The following is a 14,285-nucleotide window of genomic DNA, read 5'->3' as shown; positions in this document are numbered from 1 at the left end:
AGCGTTGCAAGCACTGTGCTCTACCAACTGAGCCATACAGGACAACTTGAACATAAAATCAGACCCACAATCTTATTGGAGATCCTACATGTATTTTTCTGTTAAGCAATTACTCACTGTATTGAACAATCCCCTGCATCTACCCCAGACTTTGTAGGACAGATTGCCCAGGTGTTTGGCCACGTCTATCAGCGCTCCTGGGACTAGCTGTGGATCCGGCAGTGTGCACTGGGCTCTGGAAGAACATCCAGGAGTTAGTGCTGCTGTGGGGTCGGGTTCAGAGCCACAGAGAAGAGAGAGACAGTCACAGGATGGAGATCACTTACAGTACCTTTTCACTGTGGCCTGGTAGGTCTGCAGAGGAACGAGAAAACAGGCTACGTTTTTAACAAAATGAATGTAAGATGATGCATTTTCATATACGACGATATAATCATATAATGCAATTTCGCAATGCACCCGTAACACAAAATTACAGTGTTTATATGTAAGAATGAGACGCCTTCAGCTGTTTGTTCTCTATGGCTGTGATGGTGTCTGAAAGAGAAGACATCGCTTTGACCATCTTCTCAATCGACGTCGTCATCTTCCAACTCTTTCCCACCTCTTCCTTTTCCAGGCCAGCTCTCCTGGCCGCCTCTTCATCTCATAGGAACTGGTGAAGCTTCTCAAACTGTTTCGGAATCTGCTTCTCTGTGTGCTGGGCCTGGGTCTGGGTCTGGGTCAATATAATTACATCTCAGAAAATATTACCTCTGTCGTTTTTATCTTTCAAGATCCGTTGGCGCGCGCGAGCAGTGTGGGTGCAATAATTGAATAATATAGATTGTAAGCCTGTAAGTGGTCAGCCTGTAAGGTCTACACCAGTTGAATTTGGTGTGTGTGATAAATACCATTTGATTTCAGAAGCCATCTCTCTCAGCCCACAGAACAAATAAACAAAAAATCCTCTAGCGTTAGCCCTGGCTCGAGGGTAAGTCATGTACTTGTTAAAGAGTGAGTGGGATCATTTAGAATGAAAATTCCATATTTCCCGCCTCCTGGTGGGTCTGTTGCGGCACTCATCATTCTCACCTTGATATGCTGTGCTGTTTTATCACAGGCGAGCTTGACTTCTTTAAAGTTCTTCAGTTTCTCCTGCAATGGCTTCAGTGCACTCTGGGACTTCCTTCTATAATTTAAGTAAAACCTATCAGTGTACAGATTAGACAATAGGTTCTATTCAATCCGTATCGAGGAAGTTCAGCGTTACAGCGTGATTGAAATTTAAAGGCGTTAGCGAACGCGCAAACGGAAATAACCTTTACATTTCTATTGCGCAATCTGTAACACTTCAGCAATACAGATTGAATAGAGCCCTACATCCATAGTTTAATAAGTAATTCCCTCTTCCAAATATCTAAATGTTTGGCAGACTTTTAAAATGACCGCATGTTGCCTACCTTACCATCTTTTGCAGCTTCATCTATGGCGATGCAGTCATGACCTTTGTGTTTCCTTGAATCATGACACACCGAACAGATAGCCTGTTCATCTTTCCGACAGAAGAGCATGAGTTTCTCACAGTGCAGACGGCAGAACACCTCAGACCCTGCTGAAGCTCTCCGATTCCTTTCCTGTCAGACGGCTTCACACAGGTTCTTTAGAGACAGGTTATTAGGAGGCTCATACTTTCAGGATCTTCTCCTGCAGACTGGACACTCTTGAGATCCGCTCTCTTTCCAGAACTCCTGCGGACGGGTTTGACAGAAGCTGTGGCAACACGACATGACGACAGGATCTCTGAAGATGTCCCAGCACACAGGACAGGAGAAATCCTTAATGGGGAGAGACACTTTGCAAGCCATTTTCACACTTGCCTCGCTCTTCTGGAACGTCAAGCAGAGTTTACATTCACTTTTAAAGACTCACCCCGTTTGTTATCAGAGCTACAGTTTAGTGGAATGTCATTATCTATTCCAGTATCTGCGCTAAGATGTTGAGATTAATTAAAATTCCTGTGTCGTGTACCTTGTTCTGGTTTTGAACTACAGGCAAATAAACAGCAGTTACAGAGTGCCCAATGTTACCGCGCTGCACTAAGCTTAACCTGTTAAAAGACTTCCTGTTAAAAGACTTCCTGTTAAGACTTTCTGCATCACATGTAATAAGAATCTTTGAGATTCTGGTTGAAATGAAAAGCGCTATATAAAATACATCTCTTATTAGGTGTGTGAGGGGAGAGCAGAGCAGATGCCAGTACCTGAGAAAGATTTGATTGGTGTGTGTGTGTGTGTGTGTGTGTGTGTGTGTGTGTGTGTGTGTGTGTGTGACATAAAGAGTTTCCAGGGTGTGTGTGCTGTAGTTAGAGAGCTGGGCAATCATCACACTATTTCGACACAATCACAGCAGGTGGTGTTGAAACAGCCTACCTCAGTGTCATATCCCAGCCTTTGTGTATTATTCCAACCCTCAACCTGCGTAGGGAACTCTGAATTACGGAAGAGATTGGTTGGTTCATTTCAGAGGAGACGTAGAGGTGTCATCCCGTCTTCCAACTGTCATCTTTGTCACACACAGGCGTCCCGTCGTCTCCATGCTGTGTGTGACAAAGATGACAGTTATAAAACATACTACTATTCAGCCACTGAGAGAGCTGAACTCTGCCATGCTGTGACCAACGTGTGTGTGGTGTGTATGCGTGCTATTGTAGCAGTAGGCTACTCCTCTGTGTAAAAGTGTAAGGTGAGAGGGGAGTATTTGCATGTTTATTACACCTGAGATTGAGAACGCCTCTTGAATGTTCATGTACACACACAGACACAGACACGCAATAAAATCAAACCTCCTCCCACTGATTTCCCTCATTGCAGATTGGTCAATGTCCGTCATTGTTACGTCTGATCGCTCTTCTCCACTCCTCCATCGATTCCCTTCATCCCTCCATTTGTCTGCATCGCTCCCCCCTCTTTTTACATCCGTTAGTCCAAGGAAAGGGATTGCTAATTGGAATAAAAAGCTGTTGCAATGAGAAACGATAGAACGGTCAGTTAGAAGGGAACAGAGAGTGTGTCCCAAATAGCACCCTATTCACTCTTTTAGTGCACTACTTCTGACCAGAGCCCTATGGGTCCAGGTCAAAATAGTGCACCGTATACGGAATAGGATGCCATTTGGGACACAGGCAGAATGATTAACGATTATTCATTAGCTTCTTTTTTCAGTTACAGTTCAGCCTTAATTAATTGTTTTTGTTTGTTTATCATCTCGACTCTCAGACACCCAATTAGCCAAGGAGAAGAGGAGGGCGAGGAAAGTGAAACTGATCGTTTAAATAGGCTTCCTTTTGCTCTTCCTGTGTAACCTTTACTCCATCACAAAGGACTGGACAGGTAACAGTACTCACCTGATAGGATCCACATTGCTTTCATCCTCTGTTCAGATTAGCACAGGTAAATGTGAAGGACACAGGTAGAAGACTATTGAGATGCAGCCTGAATCGTATTGGTGTCCTGTTTTGGCTGAGGAGTCCTAAACTTGGGTGAGCTGGGCTGAGTTGGGCTAGGTTTGGCTTTGCATTGAGCCCAGAATCAAAGCTACTTGAAGTGCTCCGTTTGTCAACTAGCTAGCTCCCAAGCCAAACATGGACATATGTATCATGTGTGTACTCTTTCTACAAATGTTATACTAGATTATAATCTGTTTCTCATAATTCCCCTCTCCTGTATGGTTTCTATTTACAGGATTAACATACCATGGCAAAAGCCTTTCAGTAGTGACAGTACATTCCCACCTGTAGTGTTCCTTAAGGTGCCATTGTGAATTCAATTAGATCGGTAACATTGGCAGTGTCACACCCTGATCTGTTCCACCTGTCTTTGTGATTGTCTCCACCCCCTCCAGGTGTCGCCCATCTTCCCCATTATCTCCTGTGTATTTATACCGGTGTTCTCTGTTTGTCTGTTGCCAGTTTGTCTTGTTTGTCAAGTCAACCAGTGTTTTTTGTGTTCAGCGCCTGCTTTTCCCCAGTCTCTCTTTTCTCGTCCTCCTGGTTTTGACCCTTGCCTGTCTTGACACTGAGCCCGCCCGCCTGACCACTCTGCCTGTGCCTGCCTGCTGTCCTGTACCTTTTCCCCTGTTGCTGTAATAAATATTGTTACTTTGACACGGTCTGTATCTGGGTCTTGCCATATCCTGATAGGCAGTAGAGTATGTGATCATAGTGTATTATTCAAAGCAGACGAAGTATCCCCAGCCAACAGCATTGACCTCACCTCAACTGTCCTCATTGGCCGACAAAACAACTGATTTAAAATTACGTTCTGCATGGCCTGTGTTCTTGCTCTTTGTTCAAATCAAACCTAACGAGAAGCGAGGAAGCCTTTGACACAAATCAATTCACTCTCATTTTTCACCACGCAAACAGCTTCTCCTTTTCAACACAGGGTTATGTTATCAGCCCTGTCCAGAAGCCTACAATCTAGCCAACTGCAAGTTAGTGATTTACCATCGTCCAGCAGACTAACATTACTTCATAGGCTTTGTTCCCCTTGGTAGTAGAACACAGACCACTTGTGTCATCAGAAATCAGATCACATTTTTTTTTTTAAGCTAGAGAATTGAAATGGCTTCTTTCTCTCTGTTACTGATGCTGGCGCCATACCCCCTCCTGTCTCTGTCTACCTACTGTTACAGTCCGTTGGTATGGTATATGGATGACACCAGTTACGCTGATTTCACAATGTCATACATCCCTCATGTATAACACTCGGACAAGGACCGGGGCTTTATACACTCATGCACAGTCTGCGGCTATAATGATGGTTTCCATTGTGCGTTGAGTACCAGAATGAGTGGGACATTGACTGTAATTTGATCACTGCAACATCCATAAACTACAAGTGATGCTGAACATTGGGTTAGATCCACTATGGTGCAGAACTGCACATGGAGCAAGTTTAGCCATAACACTACGTGCCTCAGTAAACCGCCAACGGTGTTAAGGGTTATTTGTGCCCACTGTGACGAGTGGAGCCCCGTGCCACTGCAGAGCAAATGAGTGTATGTCTGTGACAGAATGATCTTTAGACTGCATTGATCTCTTTTCTCGTTGATGGAGTGTGTGTGTGTGTGTGTGTGTGTGTGTGTGTGTGTGTGTGTGTGTGTGTGTGTGTGTGTGTGTGTGTGTGTGTGTGTGTGTGTGTGTGTGTGTGTGTGTGTGTGTGTGTGTGTGTGTGTGTGTGTGTGTGTGTGTGTGTGTGTGTGTGTGTGTGTGAAAAGAATTTGCAGGGGACATGGAAAGAATAGAATATAATTATATTTTGTTATCCATTTGTGACAGGCTGGAAGCAACACATGCTCAGCCACAGGAGGCTGTTGCCCAATATGGAAAGTGCATTCCCTTCCTGTGCATTTCGGTAGAGAGTGTAAAATCTTGTGAATTAGGGAAACCTGTTATTATGATTTTACACTCTCTACCGAAACGCAAAGGAATTCACAATAGTGTTTTCTTCACAACAGACTGAGAACCGACCAAGACAGAGAGTCCCTGAACCAGTGATACTGTACCTTCATTTGGAGGGCCAATACACTGCCTGTCAGTCAAAATGACACATCAGTGTCTCTCTCTCATGCACGACTGGGCTGGAGATTTCTATTTTCTGTCATCTCCATTTGGGCCCCTACAGATCTGCTCTCACACTGACTCGCTCTGTGCTGATTTTTGCTCCACCGCACCAGTGATTCAGAGAGCTGGAAAGTGTGATGGGACTTGTGATGTGTCTGAATATGATTTTCTCTCCTTTTAGGTGTTTTTTTAATACCTCGGCCCATTCCGGGCCCACGGGTAATGTGCAGAGTAGTCTTATTGTGTGTCGGATTCAATTCTGATGATAGTTTCACATTCAGCGATTTGAGCAGCTCAATGATTTACTTTATCTTCCGTAGATGAAATGCCACAAATTCAGTTTCAGTTTGCATGTTTATAGTTAATCAAATCACTAACTTCTTACCTTAATAGAGGACAACTCAGTGTGTTCTGGATGCATGTATAAACACCTTTACTAATGAAGCAACATTGCAGTATAGTATAAGGGAATGTCGTTATTACGAAGCGAAACCATGTTCACCGTTCAACAAGTGACCGCTGGGTGTCACTGTCGCATCCAAATCGATGTAGAGTTTGGTTGCTGTCCTTGGTCCTGAAATAGACACCGACAGCTAAACTCAGCAAAAAAAGAAACGTCCCTTTTCAGGACCCTGTCTTTCAAACTTTCAAAGATAATTCGTAAAAATCCAAATAACTTCACAAATCTTCATTGTAAAGGGTTTAAACACTGTTTCCCATGCTTGTTCAATGAACCATAAACAATTAATGAAGAAGCACATGTGGAACGGTCGTTAAGACACTAACAGCTTACAGTCGGTAGGCAATTAAGGTCACAGTTATGAAAACTTAGTACACTAAAGAGGCTTTTCTACTGACTCTGAAAAACACCAAAAGAAAGATGCCCAAGGCCCCTGCTCATCTGTGTGAATGTGCCTTAGGCATGCTACAAGGAGACATGAGGACTGCAGATGTGGCCAGGGCAATAAATTGCAATGTCCGTACTGTGAGAAGCCTAAGACAGCGCTACAGGGAGACAGGACGGACAGCTGATCATCCTCGCAGTGGCAGACCACGTGTAACAACACCTGAACAGGATCGGTACATCCAAACATCACACCAGCGGGACAAGTACAGGATGGCAACAACAACTGCCCGAGTTACATCAGGAACGCACAATCCCTCCATCAGTGCTCAGATTGTCCGCAATAGGCTAAGAGAGGCTGGACTGAGGACTTGTAGGCCTGGTGTAAGGCAGGTCCTCACCAGACATCACCGGCAACAACGTCACCTATGGGCAGAAACCCACCGTCGCTGGACCAGACAGGACTGGCAAAAAGTGCTCTTCACTGACGAGCCGCGGTTTTGTCTCACCAGGGAGGATAGTTGGATTCGCGTTTATCGTCATAACTAGTATAACTAGTAACTCATTTTCTCCATAGGAAGGGCTGAACGAACCAGAGGTAACTCATTTTCTCCATAGGAAGGGCTGAACGTACTAGAAGTAATTCATTTTTCCCATAGGAAGGGCTGAACGTACTAGAAGTAATTCATTTTTCCCATAGGAAGGGCTGAACGTACTAGAAGTAATTCATTTTTCCCATAGGAAGGGCTGAACGTACTAGAAGTAATTCATTTTTCCCATAGGAAGGGCTGAACGTGCTAGAAGTAACTTATTTTCCCCATAGGAATGGCTGAACGAACCAGAGGTAACTCGTTTTCGGTTTTTAGGACTACAAGCTGGCGAGCTCTTTAAACGAACCAGAGGTAACTCGTTTTCGGTTTTTAGGACTACAAGCTGGCGAGCTCTATAACCTGGAAAAACTCCAAACACCTTTGACAGAAATACTGAAATGCAAAAGATGTGTACCTCCATGATGTGAAGAAAATGTATGAAATGTATGCATTCACTACTGTAAGTCGCTCTGGATAAGAGCGTCTGCTAAATGACTAAAATGTAAAATGTAAATGTAATCGTCGAAGGAATGAGCGTTACACCGAGGCCTGTACTCTGGAGCGGGATTGATTTGGAGGGTGAGGGTCCGTCATGGTCTGGGGCGGTGTGTCACAGCATCATCGGACTGAGCTTGTTGTCATTGCAGGCAATCTCAATGCTGTGCGTTACAGGGAAGACATCCTCCTCCCTCATGTGGTACCCTTCCTGCAGGCTCATCCTGACATGACCCTCCAGCATGACAATGTCACCAGTCATACTGCTCGTTCTGTGTGTGATTTCCTGCAGGACAGGAACGTCAGTTTTCTGCCATGTGGGGAAACATCTCACAGCAAGAACTGGCAAATCTGGTGCAGTCCATGAGGAGGAGATGCACTGCAGTACTTAATGCAGCTGGTGGCCACACCAGATACTGAGTGTTACTTTTGATTTTGACCCCCCCTTTGTTCAGGGACACATTATTCAATTTCTGTTAGTCACATGTCTGTGGAACTTGTTCAGTTTATGTCTCAGTTGTTGAATTGTGTTATGTTCATACAAATATATCCACATGTTAGGTTTGCTGAAAAGTGAGAGGACGTTTCTTTTTTTGTTGAGTTTATAACGGAGAGGGTGAATATCTCCGCCGCTGGATGGGCTATCAGCGTGGCATTCCTTTGAAGAGACATTGGAATATGAGTAGCTTACAAAAATATTTGTTTTAAATAGCTACCGGACAAATAGTTTTTACAATATGCAATATTATAAAATGACCAATGATAATGCAAGGCACAGTAACTAAATGGTCTATTTTGCACAAGGGTTATCTATGTCAGTAAAACTTTAATTAATATACATGTCACTGGTGGCTAAATGTGGCTTGAACAAAAACCGTAGATGGCGCTATAACGAAATGCGTGCGCAAGGTAGCAGCCTAACTAACAAACGCACTGCAATTTCTCAACCCTCCCGCGCCAGACACCCAAAAACACTCATGGCAAAAGGAGATTGAGTAGAGCCCCCAAAGCATACGAGAGGACAAACGCTCTAACGCGCATTAGTTCCTTGCTTTCTTCAGAGAAGAAAGGCACCCAATAGACTTCGTTCTCCGAGAGTCCACAGTACATATTGGGGACAGGGATTTTTGAGACCAAGTTGCATGGAAATCAACTGATTCGGTCTATATTTTCTTCCACATCTGCTGTGAGGAACGCTACTCTAATACGCGACAAACGGGACCATACTGTATCGCTCCAGTTATCTGGACAACCTGCAACGATCAAATAGAGATTATTTATCTAATTTGCAAAGTGACAATGAAATCTAAATCGTAGGATAAAAACAGATTTCCCTCAAATTTCAAAAAGTCACAACTCTGGTTCAAGCTACTGTTCGTGGATTCAATTCAACGAAAACTCATGGATACAATCTTACATTTGACTATTTTCTCGGAGTATTAACAGTGGTCTGTCGCACGTTGAAGCCCTAAAACGCAAGCGGCATGCAGCAGTTTCAGCACCCAGTCGAGTCCCAGGTTGCGAGGTTAACGATGTCGGGGGTCGCTTGTTTGGTTGAGTGTTTTGGGAAATGATTACAGGCAACATCGACGGTAAAATAATGGTTAGAAGATGGCTTGTGACGTTCAAACCGTTCAGGTAAGAGACAAAGAATGTGTAGCCTAATATTTCCACTCTAGGCTTAGGTATTCATTTATAAACACCCGGCACATGTGTTACAAATGAATAGAATGGAATGGAATAGCACATTTATTTTTAAAAGCACAGCCTATAATTGTTATTTAATTTACAGGTTATTTGTCATTTGACCTAATCAATGACGACAAGGAATGTATTGAATGACCAGCATGTCTATAGACTACACCTAATCCCGGACCATCATTTATATTGCAATAAACGGATAAACTGGCAGCTGTACGTGTGCCTGCATGGGTGTTTTCATCCACCATCCTGCATGAGCGTGAGTGTGTTTGGTAATCTGTGACGGACCAGCTGTTTTTTCTCTCTCTCCTCTAACAGAGAAACGAGATTAAGTTAGAGATTTACATTCCCGTGTTCACAGCTGGATCCGTATGTCAACAGTAAATAAGTAAAGCGCATTATCAACCAAGCGAGCTAACGAGCGGTGATGAGATGCTTATAACCCCCAAGCTTCATTAGCATGGCACCATATTCCCTATATAGTGGACTACTTTTGACCAGGGCCTACACACAATACCCCATCATGTCAAAGTTGAATCATGTTTTTCGATACGCCTAGTCACTACAAAGATACAAGCGTCTTTCATAACTCTGTTGCCGTAGAAAGGAAATAAATCGTTCAGGGATTTCACCATGAGGCCAATGGTGACTTTAAAAGAGATACAGAGTTCATGGCTGTGATACGACAAAACTGAGGATGGATCAACAACATTGTAGTTACTCCACAATACTAACCTAATTAACAGAGTGGAAAGAATGCATGCTGTTTACAACAAGGCACTGAAGTAACACAGCAAACATTTGGCAAAGCAATTCACTTTATTTCCTGACAACTAAGTGTTATGTTTGGGGCAAATCCAATACAACACATTAATGAGCCCATATTTTCAAGCATAGTGGTGGCTGCATAATATTATGGGTATGCTTGTAGTGGTTAAGGACTGGGGAGTTTCTCAGGATAAAAATGGAACGGAGCTAAGCACAGGTAAAATCCTAGAGGAAAACCTGGTTCAGTCTGCTTTCCACCAGACACTGGGAGATGAATACATTTTTCAGCAGGACAATAACCTAGAACGCAAGGCTAAATCTATACTGAACTGGTTAAAAAGAAGACAGTGAATGTTCCTGAGTGGCCGAGTTACAGATTAGACTTACATCTGCTTGAAAATATATGGGAAAACCTGAAAACTGTTATCTAGAAATGATCAACAACCAATTTGACAGAGCTTGAAGAATTTTGAAAAGAATAATGGGCAAATGTTGCACAATCCAGGTGTGGAAAGCTCTTAGAGACTTACCCAGAAAGACACAGCTGTAATCACTGCCAAAGATGCTTCTACAAAGCAGTGACCGAGGGGTGTGAATACTTATGTAAATGAGCCATTTCTGAATTTAATTAGCAAAAATGTCAAAAAATATGTTTTGACTTTGTCATTATGGAGTATTGTGTGACGATGAGTGAAAAGTATATTTAATCAATTTTGAATTCAAGCTGTAACACAACAAAATGTGGAATAAGTCAAGGGGCATGAATACTTTCTGAAAGCACTGTAGCTATGAAGGGCGATTTTATACACGTTAACCATTGGAAGAACAAGTCAATCTGTCACGGTCTGCTGGACCCCTGTAGTGCATCCGGATTTTCTCCATTGTCTCAGCCTGTCCCCCAAGGGGTTAACATTGATATAAATTCTCCATTCTGTAAAAAAAAAAAAAAAATTTATAAGCCCCTATAATTTTCTCTGGTTCAAAGGCATTGACCTCAAATCATAGTGTGCAGATTTGAGGTCCAATCAGGCTGCGTTTAGATAAGGCAGCCCAATTCTGTTATTTTTTTTCACTAAATTGGTCTTTTGACCAATCAGATCAGCTCTGAAAAAGATCTGACGTGAAAAGATTCGAAGTTAGGGACAGATCGAGATGTACTGGGGGGAGGGGCTGTTCCAACTCAAGGTGTCACCAAAAAAATGCACCCCCCCTCCCCAAAGTTCCAAATGACCCTCACATGACCCTCCCCTTGTACTGTTAGTAAAATGAACAAACTCCCCCCTCATAGAATGAACTCAAAATGTATGTTTATGACCACAAATAACAATAACTATAGCGACCCTGTGTTTATAAACGTGGATATCGACTTTGCCAATTCAGCATGCTTTTATGGCACTGTCGATGCCACGCAGGGCTACTGGCTCACTCTCCCTGCCTGTCTCAGACTACGGTCAGAGCCGGCTGCAGACAATGATCAGCTCGAGGGCAATCAGATGTTCAACATTTATAATTATATAAAATATATGCAACTCATTTTCCACCAACAGGTTTTTGTGCCAATGCACCACACAACCAATAAACAAAGCGTATCCCGACTTCGGCGCTTCAATATCACTTCAACACCACACTAAATAAACTATGTCAATATCAACAAACAGGAAATACATCCCTCCCTTCCTTGTAGGTTTACCCAGTATAGAAGGCTTGGCTTGACAATCTCCAAATGTCATTCCAATTTTTATTGTTTTGAAAACAGATTTCTCTTTCCATTCAGCAATTGGCCACTGCACAGTTTGGATTTATTTATTTTATTTGTCATTTTAAAAAATACATATATACACAAAGATTTTGAGATTGCAAAGTAAAGTCGGGGACTTATTTCCATTGTGGTCCCTATTTTTTTACATAAATACATAGACAATTACAGAGATACATATACAATTACACAGATACAGACACATTACATAGATACAGACACATTACAGAGATGGAGACAAAATAATGCTCAACCTCCAGATGACTATGAGGGGGGAGTTTAAGTACAATTCTTGCACGCTTGTTTGGCTGGTAGCTTATTCTTTAAATGTTTGGGGCTGTTGGTGAATCAGGCATAATCAAAGTGACACTGGACTAGCGCACTTGACAGAGTCTTTAGGGTGTCTATAGCTAGGTTTCCATCCAATTGGCAACAGATTTTCATGTGAATATTCTCAAATCTTGGTGCCGGAAAACATGACGGAAGATTTGAATTGACCAGACATTTGAGACATTTTATGGACATCCATATGCATTCAGATTCAACCTGGTGCAGCCAGCACCGTCAATAAATGAGGGATGTTGGCCAAATGAGCCACATTTGGGGGCCTTAAGGAGTGGCCCCTTTTTTCAATATTTCGCCTAAAGCGACATACCCCAATCTAACTGCCTGTAGCTCAGGACCTGAAGCAAGGATATGCATATTATTGATACCATTTGAAAGGAAACACTTTGAAGTTTGTGGAAATGTTAAATTGATGTAGGAGAATATAACACATTAGATCTGGTAAAAGATAATACAAAGAAAAAAACATGCGTTTTTTTGTACCATCATCTTTGAAATGCAAGAGAAAGGCCATAATGAATTATTCTAGCTCAGGCGCAATTTAGACTTTGGGCACTAGATGGCAGAAGTGCATGTGCAAAGTTTTAGACTGATCCAATGTACTATTGCATATCTATTCAAAATGTTGTATCAAGACTGCCCAAATGTGCCTAATTAGTTTATTCATACATTTTCAAGTTCATAATTGTGCACTCTTCTCAAACAATATTATTTCACTGTAATAGCTACTGTAAATTGGACCATGCAGTTAGATTATCAAGAATTGAAGCTTTCTGTCCATATCAGATATGTTTATGTCCTGGGATTTTTTTTTGTTTCTTACAACCTCATGCTAATCACATTAGCCTACGTTAGCTCAACCGTCCCGAGGACGGGACACCGATCCTGTAGAGGATAACAAATTACAAAAACACTTTTCCTTGTGTTTTGATATGTGGAATATGAAAACTTTAGGGTCATTTTTCAATTTTCGATCCGAATATTTTGTATAGAGAGAAGCATTATATTGTTTGATTATAGGATTAACTCTGGTAGGCCCGACATAGTCTTCCTCACTTCAAGTTCCACTGTCGGAGTCAGTTGGAGCGCCGGGGCGCAATGCCTTCATATCACAGGCCTGCAGTAGCTAAAGCTTAATAATAGCCACACCATACCGTCACGAGGTTTGGTCTCTAAACTTTATTAGTGTAAGTAAATCTATTGTTTATAGGGAAAATCCGAGCAGAAGAGCGAATGTAAACCAGGGAATAAAGTCAACTACCCTCAAAAGACCAATTAGTGGTAAAAATATCAGAATTGATCTGCCTGTGTGAACTAGCCTACATTCAAAACAAATCATTAAAAAATCATTATACAGAGGGCAATCCTAATTGTCCCATTAACTTCACTTCAGTATCAATGAGCGGAAGTGGAAGACTGCAGAAAAAAACAGCCTACCGAATTATTAGAAAAAACATTCCGCTGAGCACCGAACAACCCAGCCGCGGGTTCCGCGGGTTCACGTTAATAAACATGGGTGGCGAGATCTGATAAGCGCCGGTACGTGGGACAAGCCAATTAGGAGATAGCGGATCTGTTGGTCTGATCCAATTACCCGACCCAAGCATTTACTCTAAGTGTTTTAATTAGAGAGGAGTCAGGCAGGCCCTGTGTCTAATCCTCCTTTATTATCACCCCCCTATCACCCTCAGGTCCTCTATCACCCTCATGGTGGGGCTTTGAAATAGGGATAGACGATAAGGGAGGAAAGGTGGAAACGATCGCTCTGAGACGGGACCGGGGCGCAGCGCTTTGACACGCATGCACTCGGAAGCACACATAATTGAAAAGAACACCGCATCTCTATGCAGAAGCATTAGGGACACGTACGCACGCCCATGCAAAGCATATGCATACACACACACACAAGCACACACATACACGTAGACACACGTTACACACACAAACACACACACACACTCCATATGGCCTTGTTCAGGATTATAGAGCCTGAAGAAGCCCAAAGGTCACAGGGAGAAGTTTGGGAAATGAGGGATTAGAAAGAGAACGTTGACTTTAGCCTTTTGCCTTTTCCGTTTAATCAGCTCCTGTTCCCTCTGAGTTTGACTGCATCCACATAGTCTTACGTGGCTGTCCTTATCCCCTCATTTCCCTTAGTTTACTCACTGAGCCGAACAAAAT

General features: G+C 42.7%; 1 protein-coding gene across 5 annotated transcripts in view; it reads left to right on the top strand.

Moving 5' to 3' along the window:
* Nucleotides 1-8,477: 8,477 nt before the first annotated feature.
* LOC115178308 (alpha-1,6-mannosylglycoprotein 6-beta-N-acetylglucosaminyltransferase B) overlaps nucleotides 8,478-14,285 on the top strand; it is a 159,942-nt gene continuing 154,134 nt past the window's right edge. For 4 of the 5 annotated variants that reach the window (XM_029739428.1, XM_029739426.1, XM_029739425.1 and 1 more), the window contains exon 1: nucleotides 8,478-9,172. In XM_029739428.1, the coding sequence (XP_029595288.1) occupies nucleotides 9,105-9,172 (68 nt within the window). In that variant the 5' untranslated portion in view covers nucleotides 8,478-9,104. The remainder of the gene's footprint in view (nucleotides 9,173-14,285) is intronic. The other variant, XM_029739429.1, reaches the window with a different exon arrangement.

Source organism: Salmo trutta, chromosome 38, assembly GCF_901001165.1.
Source record: "Salmo trutta chromosome 38, fSalTru1.1, whole genome shotgun sequence".
Lineage (NCBI taxonomy): Eukaryota > Metazoa > Chordata > Actinopteri > Salmoniformes > Salmonidae > Salmo > Salmo trutta.
Note: the sequence above shows the minus strand (reverse complement) of the source record. Positions and strands in the feature narration are given on the sequence as shown.